The sequence below is a fragment of the Danio rerio genome, chromosome 10, assembly GCF_052040795.2.
Source record: "Danio rerio strain M-AB ecotype USA chromosome 10, GRCz13ab, whole genome shotgun sequence".
Classification (NCBI taxonomy): domain Eukaryota; kingdom Metazoa; phylum Chordata; class Actinopteri; order Cypriniformes; family Danionidae; genus Danio; species Danio rerio.
In genome coordinates this window covers 6,786,396-6,807,785 of record NC_141030.1, presented here as the reverse complement: position 1 = coordinate 6,807,785, position 21,390 = coordinate 6,786,396, and the positions used below count along the sequence as shown (strand labels likewise).

The window sequence follows — 21,390 nt, the reverse complement described above, 5'->3', positions numbered from 1 at the left end:
GTGTCACCATGGTTTTAAGGTTCCCTCTGATAATAGCTCATTCTCATGTGCTACGTGATGTTGTTCTACCTTACAGCAACAGAGTTATTTGATTATTGCGCCAGAATGAGAGTCTAGTTCCTAGAAATACTGGCCTAAAACAGTGTTTCTCAACCACATTCCTGAAGGACCACCAGCTCTGTATATTTTCCATGTTTCCTCAACCAAACACGCCTTATTCAGATCATCAGCTCATCAGGAGAGACTGTTTGTCACACTCATTACAGCTCTTTCAAAGGAAACATCCAAAACATGCAGTGTTGGTTGTTCTCCAGGAACATGGTTGAGAGTCACTGGCCTATACATTTTAATTTCATAGTTTTAACTACAGTTCACTTGAGCTTTAAATAGAAAACTTATCATAACTTTTTTGGTTATACTTTTTTGTTTTGCTAATGTCCCAATTCAATTCATCATGCCAAGTTAAAAGTGACCCTGCCAGAACAAGAAATCGGCTGAATGGATTCAAAAATGGCTTAATTTAACTGTTTAACTCTAGGATACTTATAAATTAAGCTTTTTTTCCCTCTTTTTTTTCTAAGCTGGAGTGTTTCTTTAAGGATGACATTTCAGTTGACTAACTCAAACATGTTTATTAAACTTATGTATAATTTATGGTTGGTAATATAATTAATTTGCTAATTATTGGATTGCATATATATATATTCCCCCAAACCTTGTTAAATTTCGTATCAGAAATGTTTGAGTATTAGATTAACTCCATTTATTGAAAAATGGAAAACGTGAAATTTGTTGACGTGATTTCTTTGACTTTGCAGGATTTCTGTTTCCTGTTGTCCACACGAGCGGGTGGTCTGGGCATTAACCTGGCCTCTGCAGATACAGTGGTTATTTTTGACTCAGACTGGAACCCTCAGAATGACCTGCAGGCCCAGGCCAGAGCTCACAGGATTGGTCAGAAAAAACAGGTCAGCATTAACTATGTACATTTACATTACATGCTTTACAGCACTTTTGCTGCATAACATTGTCAGTCACTACGTTTACATGGACATCAGTTTTCTAATTATTTGCCTTAATCTGTATAAGACAATAATATGATTAAGGTGTTTACATGAGTTGATTTTTGAATGTTCCTTTCCTGTCCCTGTTTTAAATCTTATAGCACATTGTTCGATTAATGTCATCACGTCACTATTCTATGCTAGTTACATTTCATGCAACAATAGTTCATGTTCATAATGGCAATGTGATCTTCATTGTTAATTTTTCGTCAAGTTCAGCTGCAGTTAGTTTCTCACACTATTTGTGGAAACAAACAACGTGGATACAAATTCTCAAGCAACAGGCCACCTTTGCCATTTCATTAACTATCTTTTCATTCATGCCCTCGATACGAACTCGGAGGTACTTCATAATGTCCATTTCTTCCAGAATTCCCGCTTGCATTAAAAATATTGCTTGAAGCCATTCTCATTTGTTGAGTATGCTTTGCGCTGTGAGACGTGTCCACGCATTACATAATCAAGTGTGTGCAGTTTACCTTACCTTATGGAGTCACCCTCTTGACATTGCATATTGCGGGACACATACGCAGATCTCCATTATATATTTGCAAGTGTTTTCACTTATGTTATCTCACAGACTGGCAAGAATAGGCCTATGCTCTTATTTTATAAATCACACATCACGGTGAGACATGCGGGCAGCCTCTCCATTCACTCAACGAGTTTCTGAGCTCTCATTCTACAGACCGAGTTTATTCTTCTGAGGTAACCTAAGAATACTATCAGTGCTGTGAATAGTTTGTAAAGACTGTCCAGCTCATGCTGCTCAAATTGTGCTTCATTAATGAATTAAAGTGAAACCGTGTAAACAGTTTAATGGATTGTTATGTGCGCTAAAGCATATTCTATGGCAGACTTGTTTTAAATGGCTTCACCTCAGATGTTATTCGTTCTTTTTGTTTATGTTGTAGATAAATGACCAACAAAATATACATCAAAATTAAGTTACACGTTATAATTAATAGAGGTGTGAACCTTTACTGCTCTCACGGTTCGGTTACGATTATCCTGCCATCGATTCTGTTCAATTCGATATCTTGGTGCATCACGGTGCATTGACGATGCTTTCCATACACAGTGTAATTTTTTGGGGGGTGGCTATAACAAGCTGTCCTTATAAACAAACACACACATGCACACACATGAACACACAGCACCACACTGTCTCTCATTCACGCACAATACACAAACATACACAGTACCAAACAAACGCGCACACACGCTATGCTTGCTTGCTTGGTTGCTCGCTCGGGAGCGATATTTTGAGACCCCCCACTCGTGTTAAAATTATAGTTACCGACCGCTCCTGTGCTTTATTTGGTAATTGCATACAGCCGAGAGGAAAAGAGAGGCGAGAAAAAGGGAACGCAGTGAAATTGTGCACAGTTGGCGCCAGGAGTGTTTTAAATACCCGCGCTCACCTCCCTAGCGACAGAGCGCATATGAGGTAAATAACGTCAGTACATAATAACCGGTTATGATTATTACTGAACCGATACCGAATTGTCCCCTTCTGCATCACGGTGCACCGAAGAAACAATTAGTTTTGACACCCCTAATAGTTAGCGAAATTTGTTGCAAAAACATACATTTTCGAAGTAAAATATATAAAGTATATATTTTAGTTGGTGCCCGTCCTAAACAACTGCAGGTGGATGATGCTTTGCTTCATGGAAAATAAGGATTTAGTTAATGATCCACTGCTGTTGTAAACAAATGTCATATATTTGCTGCACTTTTAATATGTCATTATTTTAAAGATTTTGTCGTGAACATCTGATTTCCTCTGATTATGTCCTTCATAAAGGCGGATTATTTTACAGTCGATGAGAGACAACAGTGGTATTACAGATGCAAAGAAAATATCTTAATTTTAGAAAGGAAAAGTTTGACAACGAAAGATCAATATCGTAACAAATGCCCTTAAATAATGCAGCTTGTAGTTTACAGCAAGCATCGAGTGTTTATTGAGATGTGTTTGAAACTGTGTTGTCTGTCATATCTTTCGTCTGTCTTTTTGGGGTGGGTCTCGTGAGGCACGGCTTTCAAAAATAATGACATGAAACTCTTCTGGGTAGTCTCGCTGGTTTAGTTGGTTAGTCGCTTGTTTGGGTCTGTAATTTTATCAGCATCTTCATAAGGGTGGTATTATTTAAAACAACAGGTTTGTGGTGTTGCCTGTTTTTAACGGCACAAGTCGTCTGTGCAGTTTGCAGTGCTCGTTGCTCTGTTTTGTGTCGGATTGCAAAAAACGAAGTCGCTCCAGACTACTGAAGTTTGGTGTCGTTTCTTGTCAACAATGTCTGTGACCTTTTTTACCTTATCTTTTTCTACTCCTCCAAGTGCAACTAACACTGTACGGCTGTAAACTTGTACAGTGTGCAGCATCCGGAAGGGCAGGCTGCAAAATGCATGCGCAGTGTTACACATAGTGCGTGAATATTATTGGAACACTTATCGAATTGTCATTATCATTTTATCGAAAAAAAATATATATGGTGATAATTATCGTTATCGAATTATCGCCCAGCCCTACTCAAAAAAAAAAAAAGGCAGAGTCAGTAAAATGATCTGAACTTTTTGTTATTAACGTGCACAAAAAACCTGTCAACCAAATATTAGATTAAAATGTTCATCATTTAATCTGTTGAAAGAAATGGCTTTGTTACATGCTATAAAAAGGTCAGTACTTTAATTCAAGCTTTAGTAATTTGATATGTTAAATAAAAATAAGATATTGTTGCATGCCCAGTCTGATACATTTTTTTCCTTCATATCAATAAGCTTTGTCCATTGCTGCAGTGATTTACACTTGGCCTATTACAGGTGAATATATACCGTCTGGTGACCAAGGGCTCAGTTGAGGAGGAAATTATTGAGCGAGCCAAGAAGAAAATGGTGCTGGACCATCTCGTCATTCAGAGGATGGACACCACGGGAAAGACTGTGCTTCATACGGGTGCTGCTCCTTCCAGGTAAAGATACCAGCAGCAATAAAAATAAAGAAAATCCTTTGTAACTCTATTAACAAAAAAGAAGCTGTGCTTGTGGTTGGCACTGGCATCAAACTCTTTAGTAGAAATTGTAGTATGATTGTCTAATTCATGACTAAGTTTTTAAAACATTTTCCATTCCTTTTTTTATAATAAACTGCAAATGTTTAATTTTAAAGTAAGCTAAATCCTTTATTAATGTAAAATGGTGCAAAACATGTTTGATCGAGACCATTGATTCTGTTAATAATTGCTTAACTTTATTGTAAGCTTTTTAAAATTCATAAGGGTTGACAATTACAGTTGACATTTTCTACAATTTCATGCTTTAACTCAAGATGCTAACATCAAATCAGACAACACGTGGCATGTCTAAAACTACTTAAAATATATATTATGAAAAATTGAATCATACATTCAAATGAACTTTTACAATAACAGAGTTGATGGATAATTCATCTTTTATTGGTGTATCTTGATGTAACAGAATGGACAAGAACGTAGAGAGACCAAATGTTATTTATTTATATTTTTTATTATTTTTCATTTTAAAGAGCCCCAATTTTGCATTATAAGAGGTAATATTTTGGTTTTGGGGGTCTCCAACAACAGTTTGATGCATACAAAGTCAAAAAACGCTTTCGTTGTCTTATAATATGCATTTATTTTTACTTGATTATCCCAACGACTCCCATATGATTCGTTCAGTGATCCGTTTGTTCCTAAAGGCTGCCTCAACGCGATGCTATACACAATAGATGTTTGAATGTTAGAATGTGCTTATTTAACTTTAAAATTTATTTCATTAAATAAGAATATATTGTAGTAATGCATTTCTAGAAGTATTTTATGATCATTAAGGATAAATGATTCAGGACATTCAATGATCAAAACACGGTTGTTGTTGGAGTCTTTAAATTTATATTTTTAAGACAAAATGTCTCGAAATACATTCAAACAATATTTTTATAGAGTTTATACAGTCATGGAAAACCTGGTGAAGTCATGGCGTTTTGAGATGGCATTTTCCTGGCCTGGAAATTTTTATTTATTTATTTATTTATTTTATTTATTTTTATTTTTTTTGAAAAACAGAAAAACCCACAAAGTTTTGGAAAAGTCACAAATATTAGTTTAACAAATATCTGTACACTTTAATCAGGGCTGCACGATATTGGAAAAATCTGACATTACAATATTTTGTATTTCTGTGATGTATATTGCAATGTGAATACAATTTCACCAGGCGATTTATCAGGTTTATTTGGATAGATTTGGGGGATTTTGTAGAGGAGTGAATCTCAAATAATAAATGAAATAACAAATAAATGACAAGCAGAGATAAATAAAACATAGTAAAGATAAAAATGAATGATAGTTTTCAGATATTCATTATTTAGGTACACATATTGAATAATCAGCACTGCATAGTCATCATTTTTTTATTATTTAATCTTTATTAAAGTTACAAATCATTTCTTGTGGCCGGATGTTTTAAACTCTGAAATATTGAAATGTTCACACAGTCACAGGCCTTAAAGGGACAGTCCATGAAAAGATTAAAATGTTCTCACTATTTACTCACGTCACTTGTTTCAGTACAATAGCAGTTATTAAATTATATTCTATTTGTGTTCATTTAAAAAAAGAAAACTCATGATTAAAACAAGTGAAGGGTGTAATAAAAATGGTAAGTAATTTTGGGTGAACTATCTCTTTAAAAATGCATGCAGATGATAAACTTTTACTCCACTATGATTAAACTCTATATTAAACTATAATCTCAACATTGCGAATCCTGCGATGTGACTATTGCAGATGCACACATCACGATATCAATGCTGAAACGATATATTGTGCAGCCCTAACTTGAATATAGGTTAGTTGTCTGTACTTCTTTTCTGTTATTGGCCAAAAACTCTCACATTGTTAGTGCTGTGTAAGCGTTATTAAAATGAACTTTACATAGATATAAAAACAAATTCATACAAAATATATTGTTGTGTTGTATGATATGCTGTAGTAAATTTGAACGTCATTGTTTTTCTTATTATTTACCATGTATATGTAGACATTACGTCATGAAAATGTACTCGAATGTTCTGGAAAAGTCTTGAAATTTTGGCAGTAAAATGTGTATGAACCCTGTATAGATAAATGTTTACAATGAGTGTTTCAGTTCAAAAACAATTAATTCCATTTTGTTTTTGAAAAACTATTGAAGGTTTGTTTTGTAGATGTGAAAGTGTACCCGCTATTCTAAATCACCCATGTGCATTGAAATAACGAGTTCTCATTGTCTGGTTCCTCTGCAGTTCTACTCCATTCAACAAGGAGGAACTGTCAGCTATATTGAAGTTTGGTGCTGAAGAACTTTTCAAAGAGCCAGAAGGAGAGGAACAGGAACCTCAGGTAGGGTTTACTCGAAAATGGTCATCAGCATATGGACAAAGTCAATACAGCAGTTAACCTTTGACATTGTTCATCTGGTAGGAGATGGATATCGATGAAATCCTGAAGAGAGCAGAAACCAGAGAGAATGACCCAGGACCATCGACTGTAGGAGAAGAGCTGCTCTCACAGTTTAAGGTATTTTCTGGCATTTAAAACGTATTATTAATGATACGTTGGACTTTCAGTCACATATTTAATTTGCCCCATTATGTGTAAAAAAATAAAGAAATTAAGATCCATCCTTTCATCTAGTGTGTAACATTAGTTGTTTGTGAATGCATTAGATCTACACATTTTCAAATATGAAAGTGTACGATAAATTGAGTTATTGTCTTTCAAATGAAAGAAATTGTTCTTAACTGCCTAAAACAAGTCTTCAGTAATTCCAGTGTTTTTGTAGACAAACTGAAATCAACCTGAGTAGACCAGTAATGGGAATAACAGCGCTATAAAAAAAGAAAAGCAGGCTTTTTTTTATATAAGCTGATGCGACAGTCTTTATTTTGGATTGTTTGGATATAAAGTTTTTGTGCGAGACCTGCAAAACAATATTAGGACCTAAGGCTTGGCAAAAACAAATCAAAACCGAGATTCTATGACAAACATTATTTCCCCATGTCGGTTATTTAGTTTTTTTTTTTATTCAATAATTTCCTATAGGGCTGCAACCAACAATTATTTTAACAGTCCATTAATCTGTCGACTATTTTTTCGATTAATCGATGAATTAGATTTAAAAAAAAAAAAAAACAATCATTTCCAACCCTTTATTCAAAAATAGAACTAAATTCTTTAGAAAGTGCACAAACATGTTGTATTTAAACATCCCTGAGCTGTTGTTATAATAATAATAATACAATAATAATAATAAAAACTTAGTAGTTTTGTCCTGTTTTCAATCCAAATATCTAAAAGAAAAAAATCTTGAATCAAGATACATACTAGACACAAAATAGCATAAGAAATTTTGTCTTGTTTTCTGACCATGAAATTAGCCTTGGTTGCTGACATGGCAATAAAAAAAAAAAGTCTTGTTTTCTAAAAGAAAGCATCTTAAAATTAAGTGATGGATGCTTAAAACAAGTTAAATTATTTGCCAATGAGGTAAGAAAAATAATCTTAATGAGATATAATCTCAAACAGAAGTGTTAAGCATTACCTAATTTTCTCATGCCATTTTTCTTGTCTAGTCTTGATTTCAGATATTTTAGATGTTTGGACTGGAAACGAGTTGAAATGACTAAGTAAGAGAAGCGTTTTTTGCAGTGTAGCTATACATGACAATAGATGGAACAATAAATAATTTAAAAAAGGCGAGTGAATAAAAACGTGTCTATGGTCTTGCAATACAAAGTACCTCTACCCCTGCTACTTTACTGCTGTTATTAACACTTTCACTGGGGAGTTTAAAAGATTCTATCTGGCCCCAGGAGTGAGTGTTGTGAGTGTCGATCATTATTTTAGAACGTTCACTCTTAATGTTTTCCTGGAGACGCGTCATGTTTGTCACGTGACACACTGCAGCCACAATAGCGCTGTATGAGAGATTTATCCCTATTATGCTTTCCTTTTTATTACAAAATATTCACACGCTCATCATGTCATCAACTACCAGAAATTCCAATTCACAAAACTGTGTAAGTGTAACTGTGAGTGTTTTTGTAAAAGACGTATTTTTTGTAAAAGACGTATAAATGATCTTGATCATGAACTATAACATGAGATGGGCATCGTCATGTTTACTTGCGTCCGGTCTAATGCCTCATTCTTAAAATCAGAACATGCAGGATTCATGTAAAGTCATCCGTTACTCCCGAAATGCAGGCATGCAAGCAAGCGGCTGGCCAGCTGGGAGAAGAATAGATTAAACTTTATTGTTACTTTCACTACGTGTATCTGATATGAATACACATCGGCAATGTATATTTGAATGGATTGTTAGACTTCCATAAACTTTTGTGTTTTACAAACTCAATGCATTGTTTTACTGGTACTTGTGTGTGTTTACATGTCTAAAACATAAAATAAGCATTGGGTGGTTAAAAACACTGCATAATTGTGATGACACGTCTTTCTCTGGCTCAGCGCCAATGCGCCAAAGCTCAGTTTAAATTTTTCATGTCATACAGCTTTTGTTTATTTAGTTCCCACATCTTGGATGACTAGGGTTGCACAGCTTTTTCTGCCTTTGCCATGTATCTTTCCTCTAACGTTACCTCCACTCGTTTTACAGAGGCAGAGTTCGTTCGCTTCGCTCCGTGTTTAACTAAAGTTTTTCTAATAATTAAACCGCTCTGTGTCGCGCAACATGATGGATCCATTATGAAACTCGTTGCCAATGCATTTAGTAATCTGTTTTAATCGATTCATTGTTGCAGCTCTAATTGCTAATTAAAGTGCATTACCATGTGTGGACAAACTGAAACCTTGAGAGTTTTGCAAAAAAAATAAAAATACTCTCTATTTCTTTATTGAAGCTTGTCTTTTACATTAAAATTGAAATATGACTTTTCCCACAAGATACCTCAATGTCAAGCAATTTGTGCTTTGATTTCAATTTGAAGTGTTCAATAAATAACCATAAAAAGTTTGTTTTCTTTATTGTAATATTTTAAAGAACACATATATGCTCTTTCATTAGAAAAAGACATTCAATAGTTGATTTACCGTACAAATGATAACACGATGAACTTTGAGAGGAAAAAAGTAGGTAACACTTTATAATAACTACAAACTATAAATCATTTATTAAGCATAATAGCAAATAGTGAATTCATTATCTGTTAAGCATTCACTCTACATTAATAAACGTTAGTAAGCAGTTTATAACTGCAGCTACAAATGCTCTATTCTTGACTTGATTAACTATTGAAATCAACAATTATATGTCTTATTATTCAGGCATATGCTAATAGTTAACTAATATGTTAGTAAATGCTTTATTAACTCAACTTCATGCAGTTTTGTGACCTAATCTAAAATGAGGACTATTCATGCTTTATAAATGCCTATTAAAGGCTCAGTATCAAATGAACGATAATCTGTGAAATCCTTCTAAAAAGTAAAATTACTGTAAAGTATAAACATTGCAAAATAACATGAGAGTCAAAATATGACATCCAACTGGATAAAACAACAACAATATAATAATTTAACATTATAATAAGATGTAATATTTAAACTCTACAGTGATTCTATTTTAGATAAGGTTGCAAAGATTTATTTTCATTCGAAGTACAGTTTTATTTGTGTATCTTTAAATGAAGAGAAATGAATAATGTATTTTTTTCCTGTTTAGAATTTAACTGAGCCTTTATTTGTCATTTATAAGGGATTTATAAAGCATGAATAGTCCTCACTTTAGATTAGGTCACAAAACTGCATGAAGTTGAGTTAATAGAGCATTTATTAACATATATAGTAACCATTAATATATGCCTGAATAATAAGACATATAAATGTTGATTTCAATAGTTTATTAATCATTTACTAACTCAATCTGAATGATCCTAAAAACCCTCAACTACTCTTAAATACAAACAGTTTGTAAATAATTCGATACTTAATTTAGTAATGAAAAGTAAATCATTAACAGAGTATGAAAATACAATCATTAAACACATTATATAGGTGCTTATAAGTCAAGAATGAAGCATTTGTAGCTGCAGTTATAAACTGCTTACTAACACTTATTAATGTAGAGTTAATGCTTAACAGATAATGAGTTCACTATTTGCTAATGCTTAATAAATGATTTATAGTGTGTAGTTATTATAAAGTGTTACCAAAAAGTATTTAAATAATTACCTTGAAAACAAATCAAATCTAAATTGAAGTGTTCAATTAATTAAGGTTTTGATTTAAGGTCATATTGCCCAGCCCTATTAGGACCCTTAAATACGGTGTTAAAAAATCACCTTTACGCACCACTAAAAATACTTGCTCCATCTTGCAGGTGGCAAATTTCTCCATGATGGAAGATGAGGAAATTGACATGGACACAGAGAGGAATGACAGGAACTGGGATGACATTATCCCAGAGGATCATCGGAGGAGACTCGAAGAGGAGGAGCGACAGAAAGAGCTCGCAGAAATCTATTTACTGCCCCGAATGAGGAAATGCGCTAAACAGGTTAGCCAATCACACTATATCCAACAGTGTCAGTAAATGTGACTAGACATGGACGGGTATAAGATTCTGATGATATGATAACCTTGGATAAAAATATTGTATATAAATAAATTTAAAGATTTTTAATATTTTGGAACAGTAAAGGCTAAATAATAAAAATCAATCATTCACTTCTGCTGTCTTTATTTGTTTCAAAAACACAGATTTCTTTACCATTTAAAATGGCATCTTTGGGTATTTTTTCTGCTGATACTACTGTAAAAAAAAAAAAAAAAAAAAAAGTAAATAAAAAAATCATACACTTATCTGAACGGTATTACAGATTTAAAACCTCGACTTTTCCAAACCTTGGTATACCTTAAAAACGGTTATCATCCCATGCCTAAATGCAACACAACAAATGCATAATGGATTTGGTTTGGAAGACTGTCGATTGCTTGGGTGCCTTCATGAATTTAAAAAAAAATGCATTGTTGCATTAAAGATCAGTTACTTGTGCAGCGTACTGTACACTTTTTCATGTTCTGGTTTGTTTTGTAATAGCAGATGAACTTTAATGGAAATGAGGGCCGACGCAGCAGGAACAGACGATACTCTGCTTCAGACAGTGATTCAGTCTCTGACCGAAAGAGGCCCAAGAAGCGTGGAAGACCTCGAACTATCCCAAGAGAGAACATTAAAGGCTTCACTGATGCTGAGATACGAAGGTGAACTGCTCACGCTTAATATACTCCCAGTCTCTTCTAGCAGTTTCATGCTATGCGAATGATGGGCTGTATGTTTTACTTTAGTGGAAATTGTTTTTAGGTCAAATCAAGGCCCATGCATACAAACATAAAAGATGCTTAAAGGGGTGGTTCACTACGATTTCCTATTTTAAACTTTAGATGATGTGTAATGTAGCTGTTTGAACATAAACAACATCTCTGAATGTAAGACGCTCAAAGGTCAATGCAAAGGAAGACATTGGCTTTTACAAGCCTACAGGGAATGAAGTTTGGGGACTACAAAAAATACATTCAGGTTAATGATGTCATAAACCTTTTAGATTACGCTCATACACCCCGTGCAGCAAAGGGGCCTGGCCAGAGACGCTGTAATGTTATAACAGAGACCCTTAATGGTGATGTATAGCTGAGCAGAAGAGAGAGGAGAACTAAGCATTACTGCTTGAATTGCACATGAGAGCTTCATATAAAATTGCATTGAACAATAAACAAAAGTGGAAGTGGATAATATTTAGATCAGTGGTTCTCAAACAGGTATAGTTTTATCACTTGCTTTTCTGATACAAACAGCCTACTCCAACGTGCAGTAAGCAGATCTAATTTCTATTTAAATATGTAAATCCAATTAATATATCTAAAATACAAGTTAATGTTTAGATTTCAAAGATATACAAAAAAGTCATATATACATGCAACATATATTTAAAAAATTTTGTTTGAAATATTTATAAATAAATATGACGACATATAGCTCATATTTATGAGGTCCAAAGAACTTTCCAGGTATTGATGGATTGGCTCCTACAGGATAATACTTGACATTTAAGTACAGCAGTTTTTAAAAAATGTTTTAGGAATAGTGCCATTTTTAATTACTTTTTAAAAGCGCATTTTAATTTCAACATTGACATTTTATTTATTTTTTACCTGTAAGCACAGTACAGTGTTAATGTTCAAATAATTTATAATGTTTAAAGTAGCTGACAATAAAAAATATTAATAATAATGAGAATTAATCTGCCTAATTTTTGAACTGTGCAGTGCTGTAGCTGCTTAATTGGGCCTACTACACTACTGTATTTCAATGCCGGACATTGTGGTACTTGGAGAGACCATTTTTTTCTGAGGTGGTTCTTGGTGAAAAAAGTTTGAGAACCACTGATTTAGATAGTATGGGAAGAATATCCTGTGGAATTTCAAACTAGTTGTTCTTGACGTTAAATATAACTTTATTCAAGATGAATTGTTTGCTACATTGTGCTTGTAATGATCTTGTTTTATCACAAACAACTTTTGTTAATGATTTAGGTGAAACTGTAATAAATATTAACGTTTATGATTGAAATATTGAAATAATAGAAATAACATATTATTTATTAAAGCTTGTAGTTCATGTTGACATTTCTTTCCCACACAGATTTATCAAGAGTTACAAAAAGTTTGGTGGCCCTTTAGAGAGGTAAGGAAATGTTTTTTCATTGCTTTTATATGGTAGTGATGATTTCTAGTCCTCTTTTGTTGATCTGTTTTTCTGTTTGATACAGACTTGATGCCATCGCTCGTGATGCAGAGTTGGTGGATAAATCGGAGCATGATCTGCGGCGGCTGGCTGAGACCGTACACAACGGCTGTTTAAGAACGCTAAAGGAGAACCCTTGTGGACCTGAGCGAACCTCAGGTAATGACTTCAGAAAAACACACTCTCTGCTCCACTGTGTGTTACACGTTTTAGTCATTTCAGAAAATCCTGCTGACAATAATGTCCCATGTCTTGTGTTTTTTGATATTGGAAACGTCTGAATTTAAAAGCATACAAGTTTCACGCACACACCAGTGAACGAATTCAGTCCATATAAAGCACTCGATGCGTTTTAGGGCTGGAATTGATTGTGGCGTGTGTTTGTTCACATCAGGAGGCAGGCGAGGGAAGGTGAAAGGACCCACTTTCAGGATCTCAGGCGTTCAAGTCAATGCTAAGCTGGTGATCTCTCATGAGGAGGAGCTGGCTCCATTACATAAGGCCATTCCTGCTGACCCCGAGGAAAGGAAGAGGTAAGAAACACGACCACAACTGTGTTAAAACCAATACGCTTAAAGGGCCATGAAACCCCCTCGTTTCAGCAGGGTGTTTTAACACCTCTTCTTTGGAAAAAGTCAGAAAAGTGGGCGTGTCCAGCTCTGTTTAGGGGGGAGTGTCGGAGGAACTAAAGTGGGAGGGTGTGGGAGTGTCGATTTGGGCACGCGCGAGTTTCAGAGTCAAAATACACACACACACACACACACATACATACAGGAGAATGTGATGGTGTTTAACCTACATGGACATCTGTAGTCGAATTATTAGCCAAATTATTAAATGGTGGACTTTAACTGCAGTTTGGCTCTTTCATTCAGGGAATTCATTCATGCCCCTCGCGACACACGAGATATTTGATTCGAGGAGCTGCTCTAAGCGTGTATTTTTCATGCAATGTTTTATACCGCACGGCGAATGAGAGAAAAAAACCTCCGCATTTCCCAGAAACTTAGATGCACACGACAGGTAGTGTCAGAAAGCCGCGCGTGTTATTCCGGTCACTAAATGCGGTAAAAACACTACACGAGGTTAAAGTTTGGTTGTGGTGCTAACGTGTTTACACTGTGCAATAGTTTGTTAGATACGAACAAACTGAATAAACAAAGAGCACTGGTCGCTCACTTACCAAATCTGTAGAGACAGGACAATCAACAGCAACTAGAGCCGCGTCTTTATGAAGAGAATACTACAAACGATTCCAGATCCCAGCGTTTGCAGATGAGAACAGCTCTCAGGTAAACAATAATTCTCCTTAGACACGTAAGTTATTGTTGTCGCGCGTCGCATACACTGTAATCCACACGTGAGTCTGAGCTCTCACAGAGAGAAAATGAAAACGAAACTTAACTGCAGCAAACTATAAAAGCAACACTTCACGCTTGTTTTGCCAACACAACGTGGCGTCTCTGTCCTGAAAACACGGTGATAGTAATGAATATTAATGAAGTTGCACAATAGAGTGCGCTGATTGGTTTGACCCAAGCCTTACTCATGCATTAATGCAACACACTGTAAGACGTAATAAGACTCACTCTGGCACAGACGCCCAGTCTGCACGCTGGAATACACACTATTATGTCATGACCGTGACGCAGCTTCAAAAATTCGTTTCAAACAGGAAGTACGAATTTGCTTAAAATAACGCAAAAACAACCAATTTACACTTTTTAGTGAAATATAGGTGTCCTAATAGTGTTTTTAGCAGTGTGGGACACATATACGACTGTCAACAGCTCAAAAAATGTGTTTTGGTGTTTCGTGACCCTTTAATACATTTTCAACACTTATTTTTTTTAGGCATATAAGCAATATGTGTGTACACTGATCTGGCCATATGGCATTAAAACATTTAAATCAAAACATTCTTTAATTTAATGGTTGTACTTTATACCCAAACTGATTAATGGCACTTTTAGACATTCCTTACGAAAAGAGGAAGTTAACGAGAATTATTTATATTATTTATTAAATTTCCCATTATTTGTATGTTATTTAGGGCAATGCAGTGGCACAGTAAGTAGTGCTGTCGCCTCACAGCAAGAAGGTCTCTGGTTCGAGTCTCGGTTTGGGTCAGTTGGCGTTTCTGAGTTTGCATGTTCTCCCTGTGTTCACGTGGGTTTCCTCCGGGTGCTCCGGTTTCCCCCTCAGTCCAAAGACATGCGGTATAGGTGAATTGGGTAGGCTAAATTGTCCGTAGTGTTTGAGTGTGAATGACAGCATCTGCTGCATAAAACATGCTGGATAAGTTGGCGGTTCATTCTGCTGTGGCGACCCCAGATTAATAAAGCGACTAAGCCGAAAAGAAAATGAATGAATGAATGTTTTTTTTTATTTTTTTTAATTAACATCTACCCCGACCCCAACCATCAGAGTAACGTAAAAACTGTAGTTGTATCGAGTATTATTTATGCTGTCTCAAAATTGTTCAATAAATTGTATTATTTTAACGCCTACCCCAGCCGTAAACCCAACCGTCACAGTACTGTAAAAATATTAATTATTGTTATACAGTGTCATAAAAATGCTGCTATATTGATGTGCATATCGCACTTCAGGCCGACCACATATTTGATCAAGACTTTACCAAAAGCAAGGTGTCCGTGGGATCTTAAAACGTATTAAAAGTTGATCTATCAATTTTGAGAAAATTAAAGCTGTTAAAAGGTATTAAAAAGTCTTAATCCGGTTTTATTCATTTATTCATTTTCTTGCCGGCTTAGTCCCTTTATTAATCCGGGGTCGCCACAGTGGAAAGAACCGCCAACTTATCCAGCAAGTTTTTACACAGCGGATGCCCTTCCAGCCGCAACCCATCTCTGGTTCGGGCCGAGTGCATCCGGCCAAGTTTCTCAATAGGGGCGAGGTCACATAATTTGCGACAAACGCTGGAAGGTGATCTCACGCTCTCCATATTTCAAGAGTTCCCACTTAGATACGCTTAGCATTATTAGCAGGTTTGAGAGAGAGATCGCTAAGCTTGGAGATACTTGAGCCCAAGGCTATGGCTATGGTCAGTAACCATATAAGGGGATCCAAGATCAGGTAGGTCTCGAGAGCTCCCCTTAGAAATGGGAGGAGCTGGGGTGGAAGGGGGGATTCTTCCAAAAGGAAGATAAAGCAGTAGAAAAAAACCTTTTATTGTAAGCTTGGATCACTCTGGGATTTCTTACTGATTACAGATGAGCAGCCAGTCATGCTTAATCATTTCACATGCTGCACTCAAAATTAGTTTGTGGAACTTCACGTAGTCAAACCAGAGTGAAACATATGGCAATACAGGAAAATGCTGGAGAAAGACAAATTTAAACAGTGGCAGAAGCCTGTCTCTGAAAACAACCACGTAATTGATTTTCAAGCTTCGTTTCTTCCGAGCTTAGCTGAGTTCTGTTGCATTGTTGTGCTTTATTGATTTATTTAGCTACAACTGTTTATTAACAATTGTTTAAGTTAAAGGTTTGATAATGATTAAAACTTGAAGTGGCGATAAGGTCTTAAAATATTCAGAGAAGGTCTTTAAAAAGTCTTAAAAAGGTATTGAAATTATCTTTAGGATTAATGCATATACTCTGAAAAGACACGTCAGAATTGTGACCAGTGGGATTAAAGAAGTCTAATGTCATTGTATATAAACAACAGTATGGAGAGAACATCATTTATGGGGGATTTTTTTGTATGTGGAAAAGTGCTAGTTTAAAACCTGGTGTTCCTATCTAAACCTTGTTCATTTCAGAATTTATTAAAATGTACATAAAGCATATTTCTATCAAATAAAAATAAAAAACAGTCTTTTTTGTGTATAACAAAGATTTGCAGTCTACCTTTGAAAGAACTCATCTTTTACTAAATTTAGCATCCTTCAGGGTTCACACACTTCTTGAAAGTACTTGAGTGCTTGAATTTTCGACATATGGATCTAAGGCCAGGAACGTATTTAAAAACAAATATAGGTCTTTGATTGTTTGGATTAAATTTGAAATGAAATTTGTTTATGGCATTCATTTCAACAATCGTCATCAATTTTCAAAAGCAGAACAAAAAAAAAAAAATACAATAATACTGAAAAATAATACACATTTTAGCAATATTTCAGCGTTTTAATATCGCCATTACTAAATTCAGCAAACTTTTCTGAACATGACTTTTTAAAACAGTCAAAATGTTTGAAAATTCTAATTTTTTATGTAAAAATAAAGATAAGTGAAATGTCAAGTACAGTAAGGACTTTAATGGCGCTACACATGCTGGTGTATGAATCACAATGATGCTTAATTTGAAATTAATGGTGCTTTTAAAAAGTCCTTAAATCTGCTGTTCATGAAAGCCTGGGAACCCTGATTCTTTTGTTGTTTTTAATATGAGGTGCCATAAAATTAAATGTATTTCTTTTAAATGGAAAATTCACCCAAAAATGAAAGTGCATTTACTCAAGCTCCACTTGCTCCAAAGCGCTTGAGTTTTCTTTCTTGTTGAACACTAATGAAGATCTACTGAACAGACCCCCTAGTTCTTTTTGCCGTTCCGCGATCTTTGAATCCAACGCAAAATCAACAAAAAGTCGTCTTTTTTTTTTTTGCGATCCAGCAAAAAATTTTTATTTAAACGCAAGAGTCTTGCAACATACTATATTGTTTTTAATGATTTAATTATTTTTACATTTTTTTTATTTCTTTTATAGGTATATAATCCCATGCCACTCAAAGGCAGCTCATTTTGACATTGAGTGGGGTAAAGAGGATGACTCCAGCCTGCTTATTGGCATTTATGAGTATGGGTATGGCAGCTGGGAGATGATCAAGATGGACCCGGACCTCAACCTCACACATAAGGTAATGAAACACAGAGAAATCGTTTGAGCAAAATGTCCTGTTACACTGTGTTCTTGTGTTAGTGATGATGGCATTTAAATTATGACCTGTTGCAAAACTTGTTGCAGCTCCTTCCTGATGATCCTGACAAGAAGCCACAGGCCAAACAGCTGCAGACTCGAGCTGACTACCTCATCAAATTACTCAGCAAAGACCTCGCCAAGAAAGAAGCACAGAAACAGGCTGGCACTGTAAGTCACATAGGAGGAACTGTCATTACTGCTAAACACAACTTGTAACATAATGAACAGGTTTCTGCAAAGTGACTGAACTTACAGAGCTCAAAAACACTTGGGTCTTATTGTCGGTGTCATTTTACAGTTAATTAAATCAGGTAAGATTGTTTAGGCATTTTCTGTCTACTTCAACAGCCTTGACTTTTCAGAAGGGGTAGATTTAAAACTCTTGATGCTAAATTACAAATTCACATGAGTTAATTAATTATTCAAGATAGTTTACTTAGAGCAGGGATGCCCAAACTTTTTCTTTTGTAGGGCAAAAAACAAACTTGATTGAGGCTAATGGGCCGAAAGTAAATATCGTTGCCATGGGTAACTTCCTGATTTATTTAAAACTATGCTTTTTGTTAACTAATACAGCATTTTGTTTACATATTATAATGAACCTAATACAGTAAAAACATTTTAATTTATAACAGAATTACACTAGACTACACAGTCCTCTATCAGCCGAGTGACATTATTTACTTTTTTAAAAATCAGATTCATTTACGTTTAATTGAAACATTTCGTTTCAGTTTGCTTTTCTGTTGCTCAGCAATAAAATCAGTGTGTCTGCGGGGTCAATTATGCGGGGTCAAATCAATTGAGAGAATTAAAGCCCTTAAAAGATATTATAAAGTCTTAATCCCGTTTTTACGAGGTCTTAAATGTTGTTCAACCGTTGTCCAAAGTGTTTGACTCCAAAAATCATAAATATATACATATATGCCTCGATTGGTTTGGGTCAGGTGCGTCCGGCCAAGCTTCTCTGTCTGGGTCATGTAATTTGTGACAAATGTGGGAAGGTGATGTGGCGCTCTTCACTTGTGGCGAAACCATAGAGCAGGGCTATTCAATTTTGCGCTCCGTGAGGCAATTTGTTCCGGCCCTCCGAAGAGTGTGACCGAGACATCAAAAATAAATTGAGTTCAGTCGAAAAACAGCTGCTATAGTTATAAAGTAACATGCGACTGTTCAATACAGCACGAGCTGCAGTTAAAGGCTGTGCAGAGTTTGAGTCACCTGACATTAAGCGAGTGAGTGGTGCGAGTAGCCGAATACATTTGGATGCTTAATCTTAAAGGCGGCAAGACAGTGACACAGTAGGTAGAGCTGTCGCCTCACAGCAAGAAGGTCGCTGGGTTGCTGGTTTGAACCATCCCAGAGATGGGTTGCGGCTGGAAGGGCATCCGCTGCGTAAAAACTTGCTGGATAAGTTGGCTTTTCATTCCGCTGTGGCGACCCCAGATTAATAAAGGGACTAAGCCGACAAGAAAATGAATGAATGAATGAATCTTAAAGGCTTCTCAACGCCACTTTTCTGTTGTATTGTACGAAACTGCTGCAACTAAACAAAGTTAAAAGTAGTTTAAAATTCCAAGCTTATACACCAAGGCTAACACGCACGCACACTGGATTAACTATAGCAGTGGGCCGTTCACAGATCGCGTCTTTTCCGTGCTCAAGTTCGTTATTTCCAATATTCCACCTTTTCAGTGACGTAATTTTGAATGTTATTTGTCACCACCTGTTGGCTACACAATGTAATTGCTACAACATTCGTCCCATTAAACAGAGATTTTAATCAGTACTATAAACATCAGTGTTTATATCTGAATTATAAACTGTTTTACCAGCACTTCTTCTGTGTTATTTAGTTGTTTGTAACTTACTGAAAAAGTGTAAAAACTAAATCTCTCTCGATCAAACGCAGATTTGAAAGCAGTTCTTCAATGAATTAATAAACATGCAAATCATTATCATTTATCATTCATGTTGCGCCGGTTTGAATTGAGATTTAAATCTTTTAATGTTTAATTGCGCAGCTTGACACTAAATAAAATAATGCTAGCTAAACAAACAGTGACAGAAAACACCTTTAATTAATAAAAGTAAGCATTTAGATCCCACCACAACCTTTTCCGTCATCATATTTTACAGGGAAGCCAAAATGCTTTCATACACATGATTTGAATGTCGCGGCAGGTGATCTCTCTGCAATTGTTGTAAATGTTGGATTAACCTACAAGTTCAAATAAGTTATTAATCCACTGGTGCGATCTGAACTATGTGTTGTGATTCATACTGATCAATATGAACAGTTCGTTAACACGACAACAGTTGGTTAATTTGTTGTTCATTGGTTTTATTGATGACACAGTTAAAGCCTTGATGTTTCTTCTGCTCCATAGGCAAAATCACGCAACCGGAAACCACGGGGCAAAAAGAACAAAGCTGTAAAACCGAAGATGGAGGATGTGACGAACAGCCTGTCCTCTGCGCCGCCTTCAGATAAGAGCTCTGATGAAGAGGATGAGAAGGATGAAGAGGACAAGGTTGGTTTTGCTGTAATTGTGTTGGTCTACATATGAGGGCAGGGCCTGTGTCTTAAATAAAGAATGGCAGAGTTGTTAAATTGACCTGCCGGCTCTATCATTTATGGATGCCTAACTGAACTCTGCATACAGTAGAACGGGTAGTATACCAAAAATGAAAGTTACCATTATGTATGTGACATTCTTCTTTCAGTCTAACTAGGGATGCACTGACACCATTTTTTTGGAACCGATCCGATCTTTATACCAAAATTCGGAGTATCGACCATTACAGATGCAATCCTGAAACTGTGCCGGTTTTTTTTTTTTTTTTTAAAGCATAAAACAGTTACTATACTTTAAGCAAGGCCAGTCTGAGGAAAGTTTTACTTAGTAATCCCTCGTCTAATCTCGTGAGTGAGACGGAAAATGTTCAAAACAAGGCCTGCTTATATGCTTCAGCGCCAAAACACAAACTGGTCTGTTTAATAAAATAATAATATAATTAAAATTACAGTGAAATATTCAGTTTCAGAGTAGCCTAGATTAGGCTAAATAATTTTCTTTTATTGACAATCCTTATTGCGTCTGTCAGTTTCAATTTTATTAATTTAATCATCTACTTTGAACACAATGAGCCAGGCTTTGCAAACTATTTGCAGCACTGAAAGTATTCACCGTGGTTTAATAAACTCAGTCAGAAGGATGAGAAAACCAACCTCACAGCAACCTGTTGCGTTTCCTTAATGTCTACTACACCTACTTGTAGGGATGGGTACCAAAACACTGTACTTTATTAGTATCAGTGCTACATTTAGATACAAGATTGAAGTATTGATAAGCTCTGACATTAACTGTTCTGTTATCAGTACCGTAGCATAATTTAACTGGCCAACCTTTTCTCATTTGCCATATTTGATATTCGTCCGGACAGTTGGCAATCTCACATGAGGGGCGCTGCTCTAGTGGCAACCAGCAGAAGGTGTTGCAGCACGAGTTGTTCCATGTATTCTCCTTTATATAAGTTTATACAAGTTTA

General features: G+C 35.6%; 2 protein-coding genes across 10 annotated transcripts in view; one reads left to right on the top strand and one right to left on the bottom strand.

Moving 5' to 3' along the window:
• Positions 1 to 21,390, bottom strand: part of tln1 (talin 1) — a 1,269,505-nt gene that overhangs the window by 827,870 nt on the left and 420,245 nt on the right. The gene's annotated exons all lie outside the window — the stretch shown is intronic.
• Positions 1 to 21,390, top strand: part of chd1 (chromodomain helicase DNA binding protein 1) — a 67,639-nt gene that overhangs the window by 29,058 nt on the left and 17,191 nt on the right. For 4 of the 9 annotated variants that reach the window (XR_015500473.1, XR_015500474.1, XM_087269592.1 and 1 more), the window contains exons 19-30: positions 819 to 968; positions 3,894 to 4,042; positions 6,376 to 6,472; positions 6,554 to 6,649; positions 10,470 to 10,646; positions 11,190 to 11,353; positions 12,792 to 12,833; positions 12,919 to 13,052; positions 13,288 to 13,426; positions 17,626 to 17,776; positions 17,884 to 18,006; positions 20,229 to 20,372. Coding sequence is in view for 5 of the 9 variants with exons in the window: in XM_087269592.1 (XP_087125718.1) it covers positions 819 to 968; positions 3,894 to 4,042; positions 6,376 to 6,472; positions 6,554 to 6,649; positions 10,470 to 10,646; positions 11,190 to 11,353; positions 12,792 to 12,833; positions 12,919 to 13,052; positions 13,288 to 13,426; positions 17,626 to 17,776; positions 17,884 to 18,006; positions 20,229 to 20,372 (1,566 nt within the window). In the remaining 4 variants the exon portion in view is untranslated. Of the gene's footprint in view, positions 1 to 818; positions 969 to 3,893; positions 4,043 to 6,375; positions 6,473 to 6,553; positions 6,650 to 10,469; positions 10,647 to 11,189; positions 11,354 to 12,791; positions 12,834 to 12,918; positions 13,053 to 13,287; positions 14,303 to 15,723; positions 16,058 to 17,625; positions 17,777 to 17,883; positions 18,007 to 20,228; positions 20,377 to 21,390 lie in introns of those variants that run through there. The other 5 variants (XM_087269594.1, XM_087269596.2, NM_001128298.2 and 2 more) reach the window with 4 other exon arrangements.